This window comes from Danio rerio, chromosome 15 (genome assembly GCF_049306965.1).
Source record: "Danio rerio strain Tuebingen ecotype United States chromosome 15, GRCz12tu, whole genome shotgun sequence".
NCBI lineage: Eukaryota > Metazoa > Chordata > Actinopteri > Cypriniformes > Danionidae > Danio > Danio rerio.
Window position 1 is genome coordinate 36,829,896 of NC_133190.1, and position 27,513 is coordinate 36,857,408.

General features: G+C 32.3%; 2 protein-coding genes across 5 annotated transcripts in view; both read right to left on the minus strand.

The window, feature by feature from the left end:
• Positions 1–2,618, minus strand: part of etv1 (ETS variant transcription factor 1) — a 39,760-nt gene extending 37,142 nt beyond the window's left edge. The window contains exons 1-5 of one of the 4 annotated variants that reach the window (XM_073923147.1): positions 2,534–2,618; positions 2,186–2,347; positions 1,173–1,260; positions 909–956; positions 229–319 (exon numbers count right to left, since the gene is read on the minus strand). In XM_073923147.1, coding sequence (XP_073779248.1) covers positions 229–289 — 61 coding nt within the window. In that variant the 5' untranslated portion in view covers positions 290–319; positions 909–956; positions 1,173–1,260; positions 2,186–2,347; positions 2,534–2,618. 4 annotated transcript variants of the gene reach the window in all.
• A 9,436-nt stretch (positions 2,619–12,054) lies between these two features.
• dgkb (diacylglycerol kinase, beta) overlaps positions 12,055–27,513 on the minus strand; it is a 111,558-nt gene continuing 96,099 nt past the window's right edge. The window contains exons 22-24 of the mRNA XM_073923876.1: positions 20,171–20,291; positions 17,364–17,424; positions 12,055–13,121 (exon numbers count right to left, since the gene is read on the minus strand). Of these exons, the coding sequence (XP_073779977.1) occupies positions 13,017–13,121; positions 17,364–17,424; positions 20,171–20,291 (287 nt within the window). The 3' untranslated portion in view covers positions 12,055–13,016. The remainder of the gene's footprint in view (positions 13,122–17,363; positions 17,425–20,170; positions 20,292–27,513) is intronic.

The window sequence follows — 27,513 nt, forward strand, 5'->3', positions numbered from 1 at the left end:
GCCATCTTTAACGTCACAATCAACAGTTTCACATAAAAACTATCAGAATTAAGTTTACTATCAAAAAACAATAACTTTTAGGTTATATTTGCAACATTTTGCAAGTTTGGAGTAAAAACTGCTATTAATGGCATAAATCTTTTTTCTCATATAGAACCAAACTTACATCACATTAAAAATATGTCTAAACACATCTACAATCAACCACAAAGTGAACCATTTACTAACCTAAAGGTCGGTGCTGCAAGCAAGGTGGGAAGAAGACACTCGCGTTTAACTCCTGAAGCATCACGTTTGAGTTACACCACAACCAGCACGTCTTGCCATGAGACAGAAAAAAATGGCCAAAAACAAACCGAAAAAAAAAAAAAGTTAGCACGGATGAAAAAAAATTAATAAAAGTTGAAGCTCTAATAAACGATCAAGCGTCAATCCATTTCTCAACAAAAATAAAGACAGATTAAAAACTTAAAACACAAAGAGAGAGTAAGAAAAAGGAAAGCTGTGAGGGAAAGAAAGAGAGTGTTCGCGTGAGAGAAAGAGAGAGAGGGAGAGAGAGAAAGGTGGCAGTGTTGGTGGCTCGTCTGCCTTTGCTGCTGCCAAAAGCGGACGAAGAGAGGAGAAGAGAGTGAGCGCGAGCGACTGCACAAGTTCTTCTGGTAATTTGTGATGACACTCAAAGTAGAACCTCCTCGGTCTCCCCCTAGACTCCTGCTCTTCTCCAGCACTAATGTATGCATGACACACCAAGTGCCTTCGCTACAGATGCATTAATTGGACTGCAGATTAGGTCTGTAACTTGAGGCATATTTGCTCCCCCTCCCCCAGAATCTTCTCTCTCTCTCTCCGCTTGGAAACAAAAGCTCGATCAACCGATGAGAAGCTCAAGTAAACAGAGCAGAGCTTACCTTCGGCGAGCCAGGTCTCCTGAAGTTGACTAAGATCTTGAAACAGCTCTGAAAACAAAAAAACAAAAGAGAGACGATGGTGAAACAACAGGTACAAAGGTTTAATTATGAGTTTTGACACTCAAAGAGCGAGGCGAGCGCTGCTGATTGAGATTTTTTAAAGCCCCTGAGTGCAGGTGGCGAAGGGCGATATTGCATTTTAGCGAGATGTTAAGAAGGCGTGAAATGAACATTGTCTGTTTCACCCCACACCTGAGTGCTTACCCTCAGTGTCCAGCGCCAGGTCAGAGTTAATGAATTTTCTTTTTCTGTCCTTTGCTGGTCTCGTGCCGGACGTCTTTCCCCGAGGATTCTGGACAGAAAGCAACAGATCAATCGGCTCAAATGAAGACAGAGGGAGTTGAGATGGTTATTGAAAGACTTCTGCACCATAGCCTACATTAGATGTAGTGTTCAGGCTCTTTTGATTTCTTTGAAATACTCAGAAATCAAACTTTTTTTTATTTCTTGGGGTAAAATCGATGTTTGGTGGCCTTGATCAGCCCTCAGGTGGACTTGATAATCTACTAAGAATTACTATTTTTCCAATTTAGCTGAAAAGTTTGATAAGTCTTGGACTGACAAAAATGACAAGCCACCAATTATTTTTTTAATTTAAAAAATGCTCAAAAGCAGGCCTAAATGATAATGTTGCCTAATTTAAAAAGTTGTAAAACCAAGTTTCTATACATTCTATACACAAATGCACATCATCTCATGCCACATTTAATATTTAGCCTATGTAAATCTTTCTAGAGGACAGAAGTTAAAGACTTAAACTGAAGAATCATATTAAAAGCTAGACTTTATACAACTAGAACTGATAAATTAATAAATTACAGTACTTTAAAACAAGTTATAAAGATTTTATAATCTGTACGTTTAGATTACCTGTGACTGTTTATTAGTCAGAATCAATTAAGGTGACAGAAGTTCCTTTTATTTGAATAATAGCACAAAAAGTGACGTTTATAAGCCTAAGCACGATAAATTATGTCATTTAAGTAATTTAATACACCACAACAAGATAAAATGCTATTATAATATGTACATTTGAACTATCAGTGATCGTATATGTCGTCAAAAATGAGTGAAGCTCCCTATGCTGCAGAATCGCGCGCGTCAATGGCACGTTCCTGTCACGTTTCATAAAAACGCCAACTGTCCTCAATCAATTACACAAGTACATAACAAATCATATATCAACTTAATTGCGCGTTTAGCTTCACCAGACTTACATGAGACTTTATAAAAGGCACTTGTTGGTCGTGAAGTCCGTCCATTCTGCCGCGTCTGGACCGTGAGCGCGCGCCGTCCGATCAGAACAGGAGATTCAGCGATTTAATGAAGCGATTTAATGATGCGAGCTCCGGTCACAAACACATCTTTCTCTCCACACCCTATCAAACAGACAATAAAAAGCAGCAGATGTGTGACACTTTGTAAATACATTTGCAATGAAAGATACTGCGCTGCTGTGCGTGCGTAATGCGGTCCTCCGCAGGGACGGGACTTTTGGAAACACTTTTGTTTTGTGTCGAGACAAGATTCACGAAGCTGATGGAGAACTTTAAGCTTGCACTCACCTCACTTAACGCACCGGATTCATTGACGGACGTTTCACCGGACGCTCGTGTCTGTTCTCCGCGCTCAGCTTCGCCGTCTGCTGCTCCAGGGGCCTCCCTTCCCAAACAGCCGGAGCCCCGCTTCCCATTGGCTGCCACTGTCCTCAGACTTCCAGCCGTCAATCAACTGCCAAATTCATTAAAATGTGCACAACTGATATTGCAATTATAAGGTGTTTATTTATGAGAACACACATCTCGTCATTATAATCCCTCTTGTGGTTTGATGTTTTGTAAATTGCGTGCGTGAAAGTTCCCAATATCATATTGTGCATCCAGTTTAGGATTCTTGTAAATGATCGAACAAGCTACAAAAGTGCATCACAGAAACATGTTAAAAAGCAAATCGATCTGTTGTTAATAAATCCTTTTTTTAGGGTGGTTTAACGTGTTTCTGAAGTAGGAGTCCGTGGCCCCCTAGAGGCCCCCAGTGAACTTTTAATGGGGCTCTGATTGGAGTTAGAAATGTTTCCTAACATTTTTGAGTCTAAAAATTGGTAGTCATACTCAAATTTTAACTGTGAGCCAATATAAGATATTTACAGTATGTCTGCAAAAAAGCAGCATATTTTCAGACTTTTGTTATTAATGTAAAAAAGATTGATAATTCATAAAATTCCAATTAAATAACTATTATTTAATTACAAAACAAGTTATTAAATAATAAATTATATAGATTTATGTTTAAGTTTAAAACATGTATGGTTTATAATATAATATAAGCAATAAATAGTTAAAATGTCACATTAAATGTCATTAAATATTTTTGTTGATAAATTTCTTGGATTATTGATTATTTTATTATATTTTGATATAATAGATTTTAGTGTACATGCTTAAAGAGTTAAAACAACATGTTCTATTATTTATTATGTTATCATTACTATACTATATATGAAATATAATTCATTCTTCACATTTGGAGAGTTAAAATGTAAAAATAAAATTTACTGAAAGGTGAAAAATAAACATCTTTTTATTTCTATTATTTTTTGTAACATTAACATACTAATTAATTACTTATAACTATAATATTATAATATTATACACTCTCAGAAATAAAGGTACAGGAGCTGTTGCTGGGGCAGTACCTTTTTTAAAAGATACATACTTGTACCCACATAGTCCACAGTGGTACCTTAATGGTGCATATTAGTACCCAAATGTACCTAAAATGTTAAGCTTGCTGAGGCCACAGATTTAAATAAATAAAAGATATTAATGCTGGCATGCCCATCAAGATCCTAATATTTATCTTAGAGAACATAAAGAGAGAGAACAATTATACATTGTTGCCACGGACTACAATCAATATTCACAAACACTTGGCCAATCAGAAAACATTTATTTCAAAGAGCTTTGTATAATACAGGCACTAAAATCAAACAATATGCTACAACACGCTCTCAGTTGTTGTTTTTTGTAGATGCAGTAAACAGAATTTTCCATTTTCAATATTTCACTTGTGCTTAATATACAGCATGTTTGTTACTGGAACTGTTTTCATTCAGTCAAGACAAGACAACAACAGACAAGATGCAAAAAGCTGTAATTCTCAATAACCATAATAGCAAGAGAGACCTGTTTTGATAAAAAAGAAAAGTTTAAAAATGTTGAGAAACAGTGGTTTGCTCATTTTCAGTATAAATTTTTAACCCGTTTTAGTTGTTTTTTGTCTCAGTGTCACATGAACCTTCAGAAATCAATATAATATGCGGATTTGCTGTTTTATTATGATCAACAATTATTGATGCTATATTAGTAATTATAATACTTATTTCACAATGCTGATTTTTTTTTTCTGCTTCATAGTTTTGTGGAAAAGAAAGTTCAAAGTAACAGCATTTATATGAATTAAAATCATTTTTGATATCATAAATCTTTTGTGATCTTGGGAAATAAAAGTAAAAAACAAAAAAAAGTTAATTTAATATTAAACCTTATAATAAACATTTTTCAATGGTACTCTATCAGCAAAAATGTTCACAGTTTTCAACAATGACAAAAAAATTCAACTATAATTACAATTTAATAACATCTGAAGGATGGAATGGCACTGAAGACTTCAGCTTTAATAAATTAACATTCAACAAGAAAACATTCATTTTAAATAATAGTTATAATATCTCACATTTTTCTGTGTAAAAACTGTACTGTACTGTATTTTTAATCAGAGTTTAGTAGAATATGCTTTTATTAAAGGGATAGTTCACACACAAAAAAACAATCTACTCACTATTTACTCACCTGAAGTGGTTATAAACATTATTGAGACTCTTGTCTGTTGAACATTGATTTTGAAGAAAGCTGAAAACCTGTAACCAGTGACTTCTATAGTAAAACAAATAGAATGATAGTCAATGGTTACCGAATTTCCTATACATTTTAAAATAAGTTGTTTTGCATTCAACAGAAGAAAGTAACTTACTAAGGTTTGAAACAAGGGAAAGTAAACTATGACAGATTTTACATTTTTGGATGAACTATCCCTTTAAACACATAAAAAAATAATAGTGATCCCAAACATTTGATTAGTGTGTGTGTCTATATATATATAATTGAGGAAAAAAATAAACAGGGGGGCTAATAATTCGAACTTTTTAATAATAAAACTTCAACTTTCAACTGTGTGTGTGTATATATATATATATATATATATATATATATATATATATATATATATATATATATATATATATATATATATATATATATATATATACACACACAGTTGAAAGTTGGAGTTTTATTATTAAAAAGTTAGAATTATTAGCCCCCCTGTTTATTTTTTTCCTCAATTTCTGTTTAGCAGATTTTTTTCAACACATTGTAATAACTCATTTTTAATAACTGATTTATTTTATCTTTGCCATAATGACAATAATTTTTATTTTACTAGATACTTTTAAGACACTTTTAAATAGCTTAAACATTAGACATTTAAAGGCTGAACTCATTTAATTAGGTGTGATAATATTTCACATTTTTACAATGTTAACTGTATTTTTAATCAAACAAATGCAGCCTTAGGGAGCAGCAAAATAAGCTTTTATTAAAGGGATAGTTAATTTTCAACATTTACTCTTCCTTCACTTGTTTCAATTGCTTTATGAGTTTCTTTCCTCTGTTAAATGCAAAAGAAGATATTTTGATAGACACTGGATACCAGTATCCATTGACATCCATTGGATTTGTTTTACTATGGATGTAGATGGTTACAGGTTTTTAGCTTTCTTTAAAATATCTTCTTTTGTGTTCAACAGATGAAAGAGTGCCATTAATGTCTATAACCACTTAAGTGTGAATAAATAGTAATTATTATTTTTTACATGAACTATCCCACATTTGTTTAATACACAATGTAAAAATGTGAAATATTATTACAATTTAAAATGAATGTTTTTTTGTTGTTTGTTAATATATTCCTGTGGTTTAAGGCTGAAGACTCAATATTCAATCACCTTCAAGTGGTTATAAACAATGAGACTCTTTCGTCTGTTGAACACAAAAGAAGATATTTTAAAGAAAGCTGAAAACCTGTAACCATCTACATCCATATTAAAACAAATATAATGGAGGTCAATGGATACCAGTTTCCAACATCTTTTGCAACAAAAGAATGAAACTCATAAGTGAATTGAAACAAGTGAAGTGAGAGTAAATGATGACAGACTTTACGTTTTTGGGTGAACTATCCCTTTAAACACATTTTTTTCTTTAAAAGCAAAAAATCAAACTGATCCCAAACATTTGATCAGAAGTATACACACATATATAATGTGCTATGATAACCATCACCATGTCAAAAGTTAGATTAAACTTTTTTCCCCTCTCATAACACCTCTGGTTATAGATAGGTTACAGCGCTTTCACACCTCAGCTGACCTTTGAGTTGAAGTTCATTATATCCATTTACATGCAACATATTTAACACATGCCGAACGTGTCGGTCCACCGTTTCCACGTGTCGCAACTCTGAAGAAACCTCTAGCAAGTCACTTTTGCATGGATGTCCATTATTGGGGGCCTGATGGAAACATAAACTGACATTTGAAGTCATTCATGGCGCAATGTATAATCTCGTGAGCTTCAGGGAGCACAGGACAGGTATAGATGTTCATTTGACAGGGTAACATTAAAAGGTTACAACCATAGGGACAGCATTTGTTGTCGGGTCAAAAGGTGAACGCTTACAGAGCTGACAGTTCAGCAGGTCAAAGACGGGCTGTTTGGGAGAGTTGCAGATGGACAAGTTACAATGACAGCATCTGGATGAAGATGTGTGTTACTGATACACAAAAATCTCTAATGTAGCTGAAGTCAGAATTATTAGCCCCCCTGTATTTTTCCCCCCTAATTTATGTTTAAGGGAAATACAATTTCTTAACACAATAGTTTTAATAACTCATTTCTAATTACTGCTTTCTTTTATTTTTACCATGATGACAGTACATAATGTTTTACTAGAAAATTTTCAAGATACTATTCACCTTAAGGTGCATTTTAAAAGCTTAACTAGGTTAATTAGGTTAGTTAGGGTATTATGCAAGTCATTGTATAACCGGGGGTTTGTTCTGGAGGCAACTAAGAAAAACAAATTGCTTGGGAGATAATAATTGACCTTAAAAGGGTTTAAAAAATTTTAAAACTACTTTTATTCTAGCCTAAATAAAATTACAGAGAGCTGGAAGGGATGTGATGGTGGAAAAAAAAAGGGGGGAAAAAAAAACTGCGTTGGAGGATAAGAAAATATATATCAGGCCTGTAGCCAGGGGTGGTTCGAAAGACCCACCCCCCACTGACAAAGATCCAGAATTTGTCCCATACATGAGCTCATTTGTCCTATTTTGACTGCTGTTCTATCATTAATTGTGAAAACAATCTATCGAAGAAGGCTTTAAGACCAAGCGGAATCCTCTGTGGTTGTCGCGACTTTAGTTTTGGCCAATGCAAACAATCATTTTTCATGAGTCCAACATCTGTGCAGAAAACATACAATCTGACGAGAGTAAAGTCATCTTTCACTACTAACCTACTGTATTGTTGTTAAACAGAGAAACTATTTTTACAAGCTACTTTATTCAAAATTTTGGATGTTATTCATGAAACAAAAAATGATCAATTAAAAGGAGTAAAGCTCCAAAATGGCCCATAATAAAGTTAATTTTAATACTAATCAGGCTATTGTTGTTATATATGGATTTTTTATTTAACTATTTTTACAGGATAAAAATCTGGAAAAATTGTGAAGCTCTACATTATAGTTTTCATTTATTTGTTTATTTTTTATTCGAATGGCCAAATTCAAACAGAGGAAAGTTGAATTTGCTGGCCAGACTGTTATTTGCCTAATAAATGAAAATAAGCTACAGTTTTTATTTAAAAAATTAACGAATCCTATTTTTTTCTTAATGATAAATAATGTAATAAATTAGAACTTTAAAGTAATTTTTAAAAAACTTTTAAGGAAATGTTTTGGTACATCAAAAACTTTTGTTCTGACGGCCACCAACAAGCTATTTAAGAAAAAAAAGTGCTTAAAATGTCACTAAAATGCAGTATTTATACCATAATTAAACAGAAAAGGAGGTGAATAACTGCAGAAAGAGAAAAAAGAACTACCCCTTTAACCAGGCTGGCTACAAACCTGTCTATTTTTAGGTTTTTGCATTCCCTCGCAAAGATATTTTATCATTCGTGCTCCGTATGATAAACTGATCCCAGATAAGCTTCTGTACACGCCATTTAAAGTGACACCAATGTTATCAAACAAATAAAGAAAAGCAAATGAATCTCTGGTTTTGTTTTGGTGTCACTATAAGTCTTGTAACGTCCACACAATTCCTTCATGTTGTCACAACACAAATCGATACGTGTTCCTACATAGTTTTTCTAAATTTAAGTGGATTGAACACAAAAAAATTAAGTTGCAGTTTTGTTTACATTAAAATAATGTTTGTACTCAACTTACATCAAACTGAATAAAAATATTAAGTACATCTTTGGATAAAAACTGCTGAAACTTGATTAACTAATTAAAATAAGTTAAAGTAACAAAACATTTGTTGGCATTACTTTTTGTTATATAATATTTTTACTGTGTGCATACTGTACATCTACGTCGCTTGTTCTTTTTCTGTGCCATTGAAGATCAATACTGCCAGATTTTTATGAAAAAGTTCTTCTCTCACAGTCACCATTGTTGTTGTGTTTATGGGATACACAACATAATTTTTTAAAAATCTAATTCTTTTTTTAAAGTAAAAATGGCATTTGAAAAATAAATAAATAAATAATAGAATTTTAAATGACTTTTCATAAGACCCTAATTATGTGTCCATTACATTGCAATGTAAAATTTAAAAAAATGTTAGATAAATGTTTATCATTTTCAATTAATAGTGTACAGGGGCAGATTTGGTGATTTGGAGGCCCTAAGCAACTCCAGCCATGGAGCCCAAGTCCTGAAATGCACGCTTTCTACTTTTATTTAATTTTTATTTATTTTGCTATTTTTTATGTCACCCAATCTTATTTTCTACGTTTTATCTTAATGCAAGCTCTACATTTTAAATGATTTGTTTTCTTAAAATGATAAATATATATTGTTTATAAATTTGACTGCTGAACTGTTCCATGATTTATTTTATAATATTATAATTACATAACATTACATTATCATAATAATATCATGTTTTATTGTTTATTTAATAATATTTAATACTGTATAACATTTATTTGTTTTCCTCTCACTAAACCAACTATCATAGAAAACAATGTTTTGGATATGTAGTCTATAGGTATATAATTTACACTTCTAGATATTTATTGGGGGCCCTCAGATGTCCTGGGGCCCTTAGTGGCCGTTTACCTTGCTTATTGGTTAAATCCACCCCTGATGGTGTATACATTCTATTTTCCTTGTAACGTTTGGAAAACAATATTTAAAAACAGAGACAGTAACTTGACATTAATGCCATATATCTCACCCAAAAATGTAAAAAACAGTCAAAGTTCACTTGAACTTACTAAACTTTTGATTGTCATTTTTTCTACCCAACATTATTTTTGTAGCTTCATAAATTAAGGTTGAACCACTGATGACAAATGGACTGTTTTGACAATGTTTTAGACAAACAAAAAATTTATTTTTTGTGTTCTTGTTAAAGCTAAATAAACTTCACACAATTCTTGTGTTTTTTAATAGAAAACTTAATTGTTTTATGTTCAATCTACTTAAATTTGTTAAGTTAACATAATTAAATTGTATTATTACAACCTGAATAAATTATATGGAACCCTGCATTTTTTACAGTGTTGATATATGAGGTTTTTAAACAGTCAGAGAGCTCTTGGATTTCATCTATAATATTTTAATTTGTGTTTTGAAGATGAACAAATGTCTCAGGAGTTTGGAACGACCTGAGGGAGAGTAATTAATGTCTTTAATTGATGAATTTTCCTTTTTGGGTGCACTAACCCTTTAAACTTTACATTAAAGAACACTAATTCATAACTTATGAATACGTTCACTGTAGGCAGGAATGCATCATATCGTGACCCAACATGCAAATGCATCAGGCAAGTTCATTGAGCAAAACACTTATTATGAACTACAGGCTAAATAAATAAAATTGAGTAGAAGTAAAGCAGGCCCAACCAGAAACTTCAATCTTTAGTTAGTAGGATGTGTAATTGTGTCACATGACTGCATGCCACTATCGCAAGAAAAGAAGAGGTGCAGTCGCACGTTTGCTGAAGCTCCGGCTGCAGCGCAACACAACACATGAATATACATGAGCAAAGCACCTTGTCCTTGACAACCACAGCGTCTACAGACAAAATACGGCAAAATACAGGCTTTCAGGCTCATTTTTGGTCAAAAAGCAAACCGCTTTGGCCAAAAATAAAACAGAGTGCATTTGCATTTAAAAAAAAGTTTATTAGGTGGTAGTATAAACTTTATATTAGGTGGCCTTAAATAAAATGTACTTACACTGAAATTAATAATTTGTTACAACTAAACGTATAGTGTAAATACATGTTTTTACATTGTACTTATGATTGATTAAATACCTGCAAACATCTGTAATTAATTTCTGTAATTGCCTTTGTAATTACACTGTTGACCATCCCTTACTCATAAATCCACTCTTAAACGTGTCTATACCACCAAACCTGTCCACTAACCTGACCCATATCCCACCTCAAGAGCACCAGAAGTGTTCTGCAATACATACTGAACACTGTAAGTACATTGTATTTATTTTTTTGATGCAAGTACACAAAAAAAATCCATAATTTTACATTTTATTTTTGGCAGCTGAACTGCTGGAAAAATAAGTAACATAACGGCTGTTGAATTACAGAAATTTTTTTAAATTTTAATTTTTGGTAAATATCTGTTATTCAACCTCTGTTATTCAACCTTACAGTAAATTTCTGTAATTTAACGTCCATTATTTTTTTTTCCCCAGCACCCCAGCTGCCGGAAATAAAATTGCGGATTTTTTACAGTGTAGTTAAAAGCCACCTAATATAAAGTGGGTTGTTTGCTGACTTTAGATGAGGATTGTCTAAAGACGCTGTTTGTGCTTTTTTCACTTCATGTTATAAGAATTGTTTGTCACGTGTTCAAACTTCTTTATCATGAATAGCCTTTTCTGCTACATTAAAGTGGCTTGGCCATTTATTTTTTAATAAAGTGATTTTTAAATGCATCCTCCAAACATGCATATTGATATATATATATATATATATATATATATATATATATATATATATATATATATATATATATATATATATATATATATATATATAATAGATAATACATCTAAATGAATCATTTTCTAAAGAAAAATACAATGGTTAAATTTGGGAGTGTTTATATATTGACAGTATAATGCACATTTGTTGGATTCCTGCCCTTTTTAGTGTGTCTGGAACTATTTAAAAAGGCAAAACATGATTAAGTGCCATTAAGTAGAGATTTGATGAAATTTTTGTCAATAAATAATAAATTGGATGAATCTCTAAAGAATAAAATGGAATTTTCATTGCTAAATAATGCAATACAAAATAAAAATAAAAATCTTACATCAATTTTAAATTATATGGTATAGTTGTATTGTTTAATGATATAATTTGGGTAGTAAATATTTATAGATTGATCATTTTAAGCTATTACTGGTCTTTTAGCTTAGATTTGCTTGCTTCTACACATCTAAATCAAGGGTTTCAAGAAGTTCAATCTCACAGAAAGTTGTAAAAAATGCACATTACTGTACCTAACGAAGCTGAAGTTCAGAAATAACATTTCACAGTTTCTTTGTAGTAGACTCCACATTAATAAATAATCAATGAATAGCCTTACAATGTAAGAATGCTCAAGGTATCATGATATAAGATTTAAAAATTACTCTCTGGCACAGTTGCAATTTTAAATAATATAACAATATAATTACATAAATCCTATAATAAAATTCTGGATTTTTAATCAAGCATGTGACAGCATTTATACACAAAACATCTACACAACAACATTATGAACTAAAAGCTTGTGTTTTAGCAGTTAATTTACACAACATGAGCTTTTTGTGGGCCTGAAAGTGTTCACGGTGAAGGTTTTTAAAACAGACACAATTATTATCACCATTTATATTACAGTGACTTGAGAAAAAGCAGAATACAGCACGTTTTTAAATCACTTTTTTTGCAGATCTGTATGATTAGAGGTTGCTTTGACAACAACATAGTCAAAGGATTTGCATTTCCAGTACATCGTTGTCATGCAAATGCACCCTAATACTTTATATGCATCATTTAAGTTCAAAAGCATTTAGTTTTCCATTTTGCTCATGTCTCATGAAAGAAAGCTTTAACAATGATGGTTTAAAAAAATACAACATTATTGTCACCACTCACCATGTAAAATACAGTGACTTGTGAAAATGCAGAATGCAGTGCTTTTAGTCAATTTTTGCAGATCTGTGTGAAGAGAGATTGATTTGACAACATTATCGTCAAATGTTTTGCATTTTAAGTACATTGTTGCCATGCAAATGTACCCTAATACTTCATATGCATCATTTAATTTTCCCTTTGGCCATGTCATTTTTCACAGTAATCTCCAAGTGATTCTGGACCCTAAATAGCATACAGAATTAAAACCATTTCTGTTTATAAGTCATGGGTTTATATGGAACCAGTGTATTGACCTGGCGCTTTTTGACTTTAAACACAGTGTGAACAAATGACCCCAGTGTTGGCCTTTGACTCCCTTAAATTACCTGTAAAAATGTCAGTTTCATCAAACAGCCAAGACAAAAAACTGGAGGCGGAAGTGATCAGCTGAAATCTACAAATCTCAAACACAACCTTCAGGAACCTCTTCATTAGATCTTGTGCAGGTGTTCATCTTAATCCCAGATGTGCTGAGTTGTCAGTCTTTGCTCTCTCTGCGGTCGCGGCGGAAAAAGGAGAAGAAGCTGGAGCTTTGAGGAGGACCCATGAGCATCCGGGCCTGATTCTCATGCACTATTTTAATCTGCCCAAAAGAGAGAAAACAATAAGTTACAAAACATAAACTCACAAGACAACACGATTAGAAAAGGTCTCCACCAAACTGACAATTTGCTGTTAATTGACTCAGGCCATAGATGTAGGTGATTTTTTTTATTCAGTTCCGTTTAATTCAATTTGATTCAATTCAGTTCAGTTCAGTTCAGTTCAATTCAATTCACTTAAACAGTCAAATTCCGAAAAGTTAAGGCTATTACTTACCATAACTTCATTAGAACATAGAACTTTAGTTGAACATTAATGAGAAAATTGACCCAAAACTGAAAATTCTTTCATCACCTACTCATTTTTTTTTCAAACCAGTTTTCACTTTCCACTTTCTTGTAAAAGGTGCTTTTTTGAAGAAAGCTGGAAACCTGTAACCGTTGACTTCCATAACTTTTAATTTTCCTACAATGAAGTCAATGGTTACAGGTTTTCAGCTTTCGTTAAACAAGCACCCTATTGTGTACAGGCTTTCTGTTTTTTTTTTTTTTTTTTTTTTTTTTTTTTGAGTGAACTATCCCCTTTTACAGAATATTTTAGTCAGACGAGTAGTCCTTAGTAATTCATAAAATGTCAAAAAGTTAAAACCTAACAAAAAAAAAATTACCAAACAAAATGAATACACATGGCTCCTGATAATTCCATTATATACATGGTTCCTACTGTAAGCCAAATGTCAAATTTCCTGACTTTTCCCTGACTTTCATGACTAAAAAGCATGATAATTTCCTATAATGAATAAAAAAAACAGGCAGCTACAGAATTCTGTGATTCTGCGATTGCTGATTTTATTGAAAAATCAAGCAAATGGTGCAAAATTTAGAGAAGCATGGACATATTCTTTAATTGCCGCAAATGTTGGCTTGTCAGGACATCATTCACAAATAAAAAGTGCTCAATAACAAAAAAATGAAAAACAAAATACCCTGATATTGAATGAATTGGACAAAAATATATAAAATTCCCTGACTTTAATGTCTGGAAAACACATTTTAAAATTCCATGATATTCCACATATTCTCATGACCTCTGATCAAAACTCTGTACAGTCTACATATAAAGCTAAAAGACCAGTCTGTTGTAAATATATGTTGTAAATAATATTGAGTTTGTTGCACAGATAAATCCTTTTATTTTATTAGACCTCAATATTTCATAGTTGCATCTATATGTTTCTTTACTCTCAAGGTGTAGCTGAATCATAGTATCAGCTAAAGAAAAAGAAATGCTGTTAATTTACCCTCAATCTTAGGTTTAAAGCTTAGATTTTTTTGAGTGAACAGCCCTTTAAATGTTACATTTGGCATGTCCACACTTCTCAAGGATGATGTGGAAAAACTAGACGTGGGCTAATGGACTAGACTGAAATGTAAGTGTCATTAAAATCTTGTTTATTAAGTCCGCTCGTGTCACATTTAATTGGATGCTGAATTCTCTATTTGTGGGTCAATTATAATTCCACATCAAAGGTGACGGTGATGGTAAATATCAAGCTCTTCGCTTTGAATTCGCCCGTGTGCTTTGTTCATGAAAGTATTCTGACACAGAAATGGCATAAGGAGGTAAATGGTACTGAACGCCTCAAAAAGAAAACCTTCGTAGCATTTTAGTTTAATTAAGAGGAAGAGTCAACATGACATTTTTTAACATATGGGGTGAAATCGAGAGTGTTCATATATAATGCAAATTTATTGGAATGGTGCCCTTTTTAGTGTCTCTCTGGAGCTATTTACAAAGACAAGATTAGGTGCCATAAGGTGAGGATTTTACATCACTTTTATAAATAATAGATTGGATGATTCTCTACAGAATAAAACAGATCTTTATTGCTAATTAATGCAAAGCAAAATAATAAAAAATGTTTAGAAATAGAATTTATTTTGATAGATTTGGTATAGTAATATTATTTAGAATAAAATCTATATTTTTATATTTAAAACCATTTATAATATTTTAAATAATTTAAAATATTTATTTTAAAGCTATTATTGGTGTAAACTTTTAGAAATGGTGCTCAAGAAACTTTATATCTGTACTAAAAATCAAGGACCTTGAACAGAATAATTTAATGCTACGTTCCCGCTTCTACCACTAATTAAGCTTAAATTCCGGAGAAAATGTCATTGTTACTTAATTCTTTTCTTTTACTCCGCACATTAATAACAATTATTTATTGAATTTACAATGGAAGCACCATATAGAACACACTCACCGGCCACGTTATTAGGTACACCTAACTAGTACTGGGTAATAATACTAGTACTTGAACCGCCTTTTGCCTTCAGAACTGCCTTAATCCTTCATTGCATAGATTCAGCAAGGTACTGGAAATATTCCTCAGAGATTTTGGTCCACTTTGAAATGATAGCATCATGCAGTTGCAGCAGAATTGTTGGCTGCACATCCATGATGTGAATCTCCCGTTCCACCACATCCCAAAGATGCTCTATTGGATTGAAATCTGGTGACTGTGGAGGCCATTTGAGTGGAGTGAGCTCATTGTCATGTTCAAGAAACCAGTCTTAGAAGATTCACACTTTCTAAAATGGCTCTTTATCCTGCTGGAAGTTGCCATCAGAAGATGATTACACTGTAGTCACAAAGGGATGGATAAACTGATTTTCTCTGTAAACCCTAGAGATGGTTGTGCGTGAAAATCCCAGTAGATCAGCAGTTTCTGAAATACTCAGTCCAACCTGTCTGGCACCAACACCCATGCCACATTTAAAGTCACTTAAATCACCTTTCTTCCTCATTCTGATGCTCAGTTTGAACTGCAGCGGATCGTCTTCAACGTGTCTACATGCCTAAATTCATGAGTTGCTGCCACGTGATTGGCTGATTAGAAATTTGCGCTAACAAGCAGTTTGTGTACCTAATAAAGTGGCCAGTTAGTGCATATTACAACTGCACAATTGAAAAAGTATATTACTTTATCATCACATATTAATGATATATGAGAAATTCAAATTTTTAGATTAAAAATAGACGAAAAATTTCAAGTCAGTACTTATATATTTTGGACATAATTTTTGCATATCTTTAATATACAAAGCTGTTATATCAGAATTTTTTATATATTTATATATAGTTTATATATTAATAATTTCTATAATAATAAATAATGTATAACTTAAGCAAGTAAATCTATTCAAAAAACTTTGAAAATTACATTTATTATTTTTACATGTAATAATTATTATATTCATTAAAGTAATATTAGGTTTTATTATGAATATTATTAGATATATGACTTTGCAATGTGCATTATAAAAATACAATATTATTTTATGGGGAAATACTCATTTCAAACATTTAATTTTGAGACACACTGCAGAGCTTAGTTATTAAATGATTTAGCACATTTTTTTTTGCTCTTCACATCAAAAATTATTATGTTGATGGTTTTAATGTAAGAGCACACCTTTTATTATCATAATAATACAATGCAAAACATTTTATTTAGCAATATACAGGTATGTGAAATGAATATTTTGAGATAAAAACAGCATAAGACATAATTCGAGCCTTTTTACATCGATTTGCAACCACATAATAACAATAAAAGAATTTAAACCTCTGTCATTTTTGCAGAAAAAACCCTCATGAGCAAATACAACCACAACGCAGCAGCACCAAAATCCGGATTAGCATAATCACTTTTGCTGAGGATGAATTGGAACACCTGAATATTGACTGTAGAGTCTGGAAAGCATTGCTTAAATCTGCTGACACTAATTAAGCATCAGTGAAGTCATAGGCTGCCATGGAGATCAGCTGCTATTATAACAGTTGTGTCGGTGTCTTCTTTTAGCCAGAGTTTTAATCTACAGGTAGAAGTGCTCCTTCCAATTAATTGTGTTGTCATGCTTTTTGGATTCCAGGCATCGGCAAAATGAAGTATATGTAAATGAACACGGCACTTCAGAAAAGATGCTTTCAGAGAAGAGAAACTTTAATTAAAAGCAAACAAAGCTTGGAATCTTGCAAATGAGGTGGTTGTGTCGCGCCAGAGCATATTTTCAGCTTGCTTTTATGATGCTTTGCTGGTTTTTACACAAGGTATCGGGGGAAAAAAACGAATACTGACCAAACCATAACTGGGTTTGGAGGAATGGGAGAAAATGGTTCTTAGTTATTGACATGACTAAAAAGTGAACACTAGTAGCAATAAATATATTGAACAATATAAAAAGAAGTGCAATGTGCAGGTCATACTTACAGTGCATGGGCTCTGCATCCATGGCTCACCATCTATTTGCATAGGGAGGGATTTACTGGTTCTGTCAATAAAACACAGAGTGCTGTAGGTTTATAATAAGGAATGATGAAGAAAATGAAGTTAAATACACAGTGTATACAGTTGAAGTCAGAATTATTAGCCCCCCTTTCATTTTTTTTCTTCTTTAAACATTTCCTTAATTATTGTTAACAGAGCAAGGAATGTCTGATAATATTTTTTTTTCTTCTGGAGAAAGTCTTATTTGTTTTATTTCAGCTAGAATAAAAGCAGTGATTATTTTTTTAAAAACATTTTAGTGACATAATGATTAGCCCCTTTAAGCTATATATTTTTTCAACAGTCTGCAGAACAAACCATTGTTATACAATAACTTGCCTAATTAATCTGACCTGCCTAGTTAACCTAATTAACCTAGTTAAGCCTTTATAAGTCACTCTAAGCTGTACAAAAGTGTCCTGAAAAATATCTAGTCAAATATTATTTACTGTCATTATGTCAAAAATAAAATAAAACAGTTATTAGAAATGAGTTATTAAACTATTATGTTTAGAAATGTGTTGAAAAAAAATCTGCTCTCTGTTAAACAGAAATTGAGGAAAAAATTAAATGGAGGTGAATAACTCAGGGGGGCTAATAATTTTGACTTCAGCTGTGTGTGTGTATATGTATATATGTATATATATATATATATATATATATATATATATATATATATATATATATATATATATATATATATATATATATATATATATATATATATATATATATATATATAATGTAGTACTTTTCATAAATTCTATGTCTCTGTACATAAACACTATTACTTTTTTCTAAAATTAAAGAAAAAATAGATCTGCAAATACACTGATGAGTGATAAGTGATGAGCATATTCAGCAACACCACAGGCCATGTCTGTTATTTAATTTCATGTTATGTGGCTACCTCTCTACTACCACAAACTTTGAAAACATTTTCAAAAGTATGTTTATCCGGTTCCCCAAAACATCACTGTCATGTAAATGAACAGCCAAAGTGCATTTTAAAAAAATTGTTGGAAACAGTGTTGTGTAATTGTGCCTTAAAACTTCATTGGACCATGTAGACATTTTTACATTGTTAAATGTAGAATTCCTGGAATTTATTTATTTATATATTTTTGAAGAACACCACTGTGGAATGTAGTTGATCTTTCACAGGCAGTTTAATTGACAAGCAATCCGGCCAATCATAACACCGTCATTCTGTGCCCTCATCACTGTGCGCCACTTTCTCTGAAAAGCAGAAAAGATATTGACCAGTGGTTTTCAAACTTTCTTCCAAGTACCACCTCAGAAAAAAATTGTCTTTCCAAGTACCACTACGCCTAACTAAGCAGCTACAGCACCGCACAGTTCAAAAACGAGGCAGATTAATTCTTCTTATTATGAATATTTATTATTGTCAGCCACTTTAAACATTATAAATAGTTTGAACATTAACACTGTACTTTGCTTACAGGCAAAAATAAATAAAACGTCAATGTTTAAATTATTTGCTTTTAAAAGTTAATTAAAAATGACAGCTGTTCTTAAAAAGTAAAACAAAAACTGCTGTACTTAAATGTAAAGTATTATCATAAAGTAGCCTATTCGTTAAAATCTGGAAATGTTCCTTGGACCTCATAAATATAAGCTAAATGCTATCATATTCATATATAAACTCTTTTTGGTAAATTTTGAAATATATGATGCATGTATAGGCTATGACTTATTTGCATATCTTTGAAATCTAAACATTAACTTGTGTTTTAGATTTATGAATTGGATTTACATATTTAAAATAGAAATTAGATCTGCTAACTGCACGTTAGAGTAGTCTATTTGTGTCAGAAAAGCAAGTGATTACCTGTCACATACATTGGGATATAAAAATACGGGATATGCCCCCAACAACAATTACAAATATGGGGAGGAAATCAACTTTAAATGATAGAATACATAACATACATTATAAAATTGAAAATAAAATAAAAGGTTTAACCTATTTAAATCAATTTCCTGATCACATTTGTGTTATTGTACGCATCAAAGGGTTAAAAGTGTGTTCATTTCTTTTATTTGAATTATTCAGGGATTATTTCGCATACCACTAGAAGGAAGCCTGCGTTCCACTAGTGGTACACGTACCACAGTTTGAGAACCACTGCTATAGACTAAGCAGAGATAGTAGAGTAACATTGGCAATTAATATGAAGAACTTGTGAAAACGTGCTCATATAAGTCCTTACAATGCAGGTACACGGATAGGCAGGGCATATATTTTATATAAAATATATTTGGAGAACTTTAGTATAAATATGTGATGTGACAATAACCAATGAATATGTCAGAATATGACAGGTTAGATGAGCTAATTTAAACTGCATAGCCCCAGATACACTATGAATGCAATTTTACTGTCTCTTATAATTTTGTAGATGCGATATTATCTGGTTCACAATGCCACCATTTATGTGAGTGTGTGATTTATGTGTGCAATCAATTTGGCTATAGTTATAGCTTCAATCTTTATTTTGTTTTAATTTACACTCACATTGCAAATTTGTATGATACAGACCTTCATGTCTGCTTTTGTCTGAAATCTGTATGTAGTTTCTACAGAAATTGCTCACTTTTTTCCTAGAGAGTGCACACACATTGATAGGGGAGCGCCATGACTTATAGTGAAAGCTTGTTGGACAGTGAGAAGGGGGGCAAGGATTTGCGAAGGGCCAATTAGGGTTAGTTTGTAAATAATGTGTAACCTGATAGTGATAGATGAACACTGAGCCAGTCGTCTGCCTGCGCTCTTCAGCCCCGTGTAGATCTGTCCCATTTCCATTGCTCCTTCCAGACCCACCACCTCCAGCAGCTGATCTGATGGGTCTGAGATAGAGAAACAGGCACACAGAAAGACAATTAGCAAGAAAGAGGTAACCAATGAGGTCAAAGATGTAAAACAAACAAAAAAAAAAAAGAGTAGCAAACGTCCATCTTCAAACCTTCTTGGTTTTATTCTGAACTTAAAATGACCTACTAGATTCTTTAGATTCTGTTAATGGTACAGTGCTCAGCATAAGTGCTCAGCAGTACAGGTCTCTCTTTTAAATGAATATAGGATGCTTTACAATAAAATATTTGTTCATTTACAATAGATTAGTCAGTACTGTCAAAACTGGAACTAATCTAAGAAAAAAAAATTCCACAGTCCAAAACTGAGTGCACCCAAATTGACATGAGGGGAAAAATGTAATAAAATTTTAATAAGCAGAAAAAAATCAAGAGAAATATAAAATAAACATGAAATTTAGCTGCCATTTTGTAGTTTAAATGTATTATCATTTCTTAAAAATGTTAGGTGACAAAACCTTTTTTAATGGATTTTGTTTAAACATATTTTGGCTATATTGACTAAGAAATGGATAAACATATTCATTATCAAAACCTTATTTATGCTGAGCACTGTATATTGAATCTGAATGGACGTACTGTTTCTGAATCAGGGTCCAAAACAAACAGAGGGCTTTTCATCAAAATAAACAAAAATGCATCACAAATTCAGGATAATTTTTTATTTACATAATTTCGTAGCTATGAGCATTGTAATCAATCAGTCACACACATTTCTACAGCACTTATAAATGCAATGGTAAAATAATGGGTTTCAGAAACCAGGTAATGCAAAAATAAATAAATGACAGGCTGAAAATGTGGTAAAATACAAAATTGTGGTAAAATCACGCAGCTGCGACACATTTTCTTTTCTTTTCTTTTCTTTTCTTTTCTAGATCGCTTATGAAAGCACTATTGGTTGGGTTTAGAAAAGGGAATCGGTCAGTCGGTCAACACCAAGCTGTGGTTCGTTTCCCAAACAACGGTGTAACTCGCAAATGAACTATCATAGTACTATCCATCATTTGGGAAAAGAATGATGTAGTGACGAGTGTTTCCCAAATCCTGCAGTTTCTCTTTTGCAGATCGTTTGAACCACATAAGATATAACGTAAAACACCCATAATGATGCTCTAAATTTGGTGGTAACAACTTCTTTAGAGGAGAACCACATAATTTCTTTGTGCAAATTATATTGTTTGCACAAGCATTTAAAAAACAAATCCAATATTAGTTTTGTTAAAAACATGCTTTCGTTTTTCATATTAAATTAAATATATGTAAAATTGAAAAATGTAGTTGAAATTTTGTAGGTTGAGATTCTTTCGCAATATTTATCTTGAAATTAATTGTATTCTCTTCAAAGATTATTTTAAGAAATATATCTGTTTTATCAATCTGATTATTAATAATAAATACACCAAAACACATTTCCTATATTCACTGAGAAATTAATAAAAATTTTCATTTTCAAAATGGGATGTACTTAATTATGCTGAGCACTGTATAATTGTCTAAATAGCTGAAATAATTGGTTACATTTAGGTATCTGATAAACAAATCAAGACAGATATAATTTATAGAAATTGTAACTATAAAATAGTAAACAAACAAACAAACAAACAAAGGTTCATACATTTTGTTGTTTATTTGCATAAAAGCATCCGCTAAATGATTAAATGTGTACCCCATCAATGTGCTAATATCTAATGTTAATTATCTGTCATCATGATTAACTTGCACAAGATAAAACAAACCAAAAAAAGAGGTCATACAGACAGTCCTCTCCATCTCAAACGTAAAAACCAATATCAATATCCCTGTCAAAATGTTTTACCATCCGTTTTCCACCAAACGCTCTAGCTTGACCCATGGGGGACGTCAGTGGGAAAAGATTATGAGGAGAAAGACCAAAAGAGAAGATGAGGAGCAGACAGTGGAGGTGTGTTTGTGCGGAAGGGGGGAAGCGTGTGAGAAGAAGAGAGAGAGAGAGAAAAAAAAGAGAAGAAAAAGCAGACGAGCTTGATTTGGAATCTTCACAGTCTGCCTTCCGCTCTAAAAAAGCATAAATTGTCACCGTCGGAGAAAAGGAGGGGAGAAAAAAACACCAACAACCCACAAACAAAACACCTATTAATTAGAATGCGACACTGATGCAAAGCAATCTTGTGTTCCTCCATATTTATTAATTTCTTTTTTGTTTTGAAGTTATGAGCATTGATTTTTCCTCGGTCGGAGGTCCAGTGTCGCGCTGGGACCATCTGTTCTGTAACAGCTCCTATGAGTCTTCCTCTCCTCCTCCTCAAACACACACAAATGCACACACACACACACACACACAATGTCATTTAGTCCACAGACAGGCTCCAGTCAAGAGCACAGACAAACAGAAGTGAGTGCAGGCACAACTCTGAGCAACAGCACAAGGTCCAGTCAGCTCTGGGGTTCTGTAATCATTTCGTTTTGACCCCATTTGATACTTTTTAGATATTGTTAGTAAGAGAGGAGAAAATGATTGTGATCAGGATGATGTGGTTTCAACGCTAGCCAATGATTTAAGGACTATGACTTCAAGAGTACAAACATCACATCTTACACCTTGCATCTGTTTTGTTCTGTTTTGGCAACCAGCTTTCTGCAGCTCTCACATGGTTGCCCACAGAAACGAAGCAGGGCTGTGCATGGTCAGTCCCTGGAAGGGAGCCTTTAGAAAAACTAGATTGCTACTGGAATAGCAAGTTTGGCCAGTACTGTTCAGTTAAACAAGAGAGAAGTGCACTCGCTCATACAATAAAGATTTCTTTAGGTACATACTTTTGTATTATGTTGAGTGGTTTGGGATGCAGTGGCACACAGTCAAATCTTTTGCTGAACAGATCCATCCCTTTTGATGCTCATAAACTGTTATAAAAGGTATCGTGCTGCACGTATTAGGAGGTTTGCTGAAGGTGGCAGCTGAAGTGCAGTGAGGGGTTTGCATAAACTATGACAGTTCGCATTCATTGAAAAGTAAGAATGATTAATAAATTCATATGAAACAGTCCCTTAAAATTGACATTATGTTTTTTGAAAACTCACACTTGTCAAACGAACCAAGATATAAGGGATCAAACCCACCCGGGCACAGTTCAATTAGCCAAGTGTTAGTACATCATAGCACAGAAATACTCTGTGTTCATTAAAAATCCCAGGTTGTCCTTCTATAAGAGTAGGGGTGTATCCCCGGCATTCTGGCCAAACTTGCCCATTGGCTTCTTTCCATCATGGCCTCCTAACCATCCCCATAATATCATAATTGGCTTCATCCCCCTGTCTCCTCTCCACCAATAATCTGGCACAGAATGGCTGCCGTCGCTTCATCCGGGTGGATGCGGCACAATGCTGATGGTTGAAAAGATTCCCTCTTTGAGTGTCCAGAAAAGCAGTGAATAAATGTAATGAATAATAATAATTTTAAGTTATAATATTTGGCTCCATTCTAAGCTATATTTTTCATTAATTTCATTTTATTACATAGCCTACATACAGTATTTGTGTCTTGTTACATGTAGTTATATCTTATGACAATTCCTTACTTAATTTCAGAAAAAATAAAGAATAAAATAGAATAGATTAAACGTTAAAGAAATAAGAGAAGTAATACAACAGAGTAAACGTAAGAAAATAATAAGATCCAGAATACAATCAAATAAAATATAGCAGGATAAATACACTGTAAAACCCAAAAAGTTAAGGTTACTCAAACTGTTTGAGACCGATTTCAACAAACCCTTTAAATTCAAAAACTAATCCTAATGAGTACAGGGAACTTAATCCATTTGAGTAAACAAAGCAATTTGAGCACAGTAAAACCCCAAAAATGAAGAGAACTCAAACTAACTGAGTACAGTAAAACCCAATAAGTTAAGGCAACTCAAACTGTTTGAGGAAACCGATTGCTCCAAACCATTTAAGTTGAAAAACTTATCTATACACTCAAAAAATATACAGTATATACATTTTTACTTGTTCAAACTAAATTAAAATGAGCCAAAACAACACAATTCTTGAGATTTCATTGGGACAACTTTTGTTTATGTGCAATCCACATAAATTTGTTAAAAGTGTTAAGTTAATTTAATAGATTTGTGTTGGGACAACATGAATGAATTGTGTGGAACTCAGTCAGTGAGAGTCAAATCTTACCCCAGTGTCTCCAGTTTACAGCGAGAATCCTTCAGTACAGCGGAGAGAAGAGTCACTGAATCTTTGCATTCTTTACGAGTATTGTGAACTTGAGTAGAATTATCTTTCAGTCAATTTTGAGTTAACTACACTCATTTCGATTATAAAGTTGACTGTTGGGTTTTACAGAGTGGAATAAATGTAAGTACTAGAAAAAGATATGCAATACATATAACATATAATAGAATTGAATATATCTAAGGAGTAGAATAAGATGTTAGAAATGAAGTAAATATAAGAAAAAATGTTTTAGATTTAGATTATATACAGTATGCATGTATAAAATGTCAATGGATGAATGGAATAAAAGTTGGTAAATGCAAGAAGTGTAAGGAAAATTATATTATAAAACAAATACATAACACACAATTCATAAAATGAAATAAATGTAAGTTATAAAATATATAATCTTAAATATGTAAGCCATAGAAATGAAAAAATGGCAAACAAAATAATCTACATAATAGAATATGTGTGAGGAACTGAATAAGATCAATATAATTGAAATAGATTAGCAATGTAAGAAAATGAATGAATGCAATGAATATAATATAATATAATATAATATAATATAATATAATATAATATAATATAATATATAATAATACAATAAAATAAAATATAATATAATATAATATAATATGATATAATATAATATAATATAATATAATATAATATAATATAATATAATATAATACAATATAATATAATATAATATAATATAATATAATATAATACAATAAAATATAATGTAATATAACAAAATACAAAATATAATAATATAATATAATATAATATAATATAATATAATATAATATAATATAATATAATATAATATAATATAATATAATATAATATAACATAATTGCCAAAATGGCCAAAAAAATCTCAAAATTGACATGTACATGAAAAAAAAAAAACCCTATATTTTGCCGTCTTCCCTTAAATGTGTAAAACACAGCAAAAGTGTTGGTTACAGTCATCGGGCAACCGCAGTTTACATGGAAACACAAACGCCTGCACTGTTGAACCAATACTGTGTTCAGCTGTGCTCAAGGAGACAGACTGTGAACAAGGTCTTGCTGGGAATTGAAGAAGTGTGAGAAGTAAGAGCTGCGTTTGTGTGGGTGTGTGTTTTGTGTACACAGCCTTTTGACCACTGCGCCTGTGCTCTCTAAAAGGGTCAAGTCTGCGTGAATCTCACACAGAGAACACCATCAGAGTAAAGCAGAGGGGATTTTCTAAACGCCTGAGGGAGCAGGAGAACCATTTCATGCTCCGGGTGGAAACTATCATCTGTCTGATTCAAACTAGAATTTAAAAGATTGTTTTAACACAGATTTAACACTGTTTACGAGATGTTACATCAAGTTCAAATGTTAGAGCTCACGTTTGTTTCAGTGACATAAACTGGTATAAACGGTCGGTATAAACTGGCCACAAAGTCTACTGGCCTTGTGGGCCATCTTTTACACATCTTTTACACATTAAAATGATTGGATTTATTTTAAATGTACATTCCACCCTATCAACAAATCATAAACAAACCCTTTAGTACATATTTTAGCTCAATAAACTACTAATTAGCTGCTTATTAATAGTTAATAAGGTAGTAGTTAGGTTTAGGTTTTGGGTAGAATTATAAATGTAAAATAAGATCATACTTTATAAATGCTAATACACAGTTTATATATAATAATACACAGGTAATAAGCCTGTAAGTGGTGTGAATTGTTACTTAAACTAAAGTGTCCAATTTTTTTATTATTAAATTCAAATGATTTGCATTTACATTTTAAATTATTTTATTGGATTTAATTGCATTTTTATGAGTATGTGTAACACTAATTTAAATTTAATTTTTTTATATTTTATTTTTTAAAAACAGCTCTCTCAACTTTTTACTTTGAACATTTTATTTTTTAACTAATATATTTACATATATAGCTTTTTGAATGCTGGACATTGGAGAAAAAATTATTGTAGTGTAACTGCACATCTGGGGTTGCTTGATCAAATTTTCACCCTTGGCTTATACCGTACTTAAAAATTCCTTAAAATTTACAGTGTAAAGAAGAAGAATGCAGTTTCTGCACCTCTAGAATCAACAAATAGAACTGTGAAAATAATATATGTATATATTAATAATATTATTTATACAGGTTTTCCCAAACACTCCATATCAAACTGCCAATCAAACAAATACTGCAACCCTGCCCCAAAACCCTCCCACAGTATATATTCTGGATACATTTACAATTTTGGAAGAGAACATTTAAATCCTAAAAATCTCTGCATTTTAATCTAAATTTTTATATACATCACAAGCACTGCCCCAAAATTGACACTTTTCAACACTTTTAAAGAACATTAAATTATTTGCATACTAAGGCCAATCCCAAATCTTTTTTTGCACCCCTACCCCTTCCCCCTTGCCCTTGAAACTGAGTGTGAAAGGGAAGAGCTTCAAAATTTACCCCTAAGAAATGGGACACCACTACAACACCTGCACATGTCATCATATGTCATTGCAATCTCTTGCTTCATAGGAGATTGACGATCATGACTGCTATAGTTATTTCAATTGCATTAATTTTTGGTATCTATCTTCAGTAAATCACTGAAGGCAACGATATCATGTTATCATGACGATCTAATGTGGCAATATGATGATAAGTGTACTGTGCATTTACACCCTAAGCATATTCATCAATGTAAACATCCAAATACAACATTAACATTATAGTAGTAAAAAGCTCATTCCCAGCCTTGTGGCATGATGGTAAAACAGGAACGCCATCATTGAAGTGTGAAAACATATGCTTGTTTGACAAAAAAAAAAAAAAAAATATATATATATATATATACATATAATTTGTGCACCTCCTGACCTCCTTGTGCAACCATTTTGCCGGTGTAGATGGTGTATTCTGGGAAATTTTTGTACCCCTTGGTTTCGAATCTCCATTTCAAGGACTCTCTAGCCCATCCC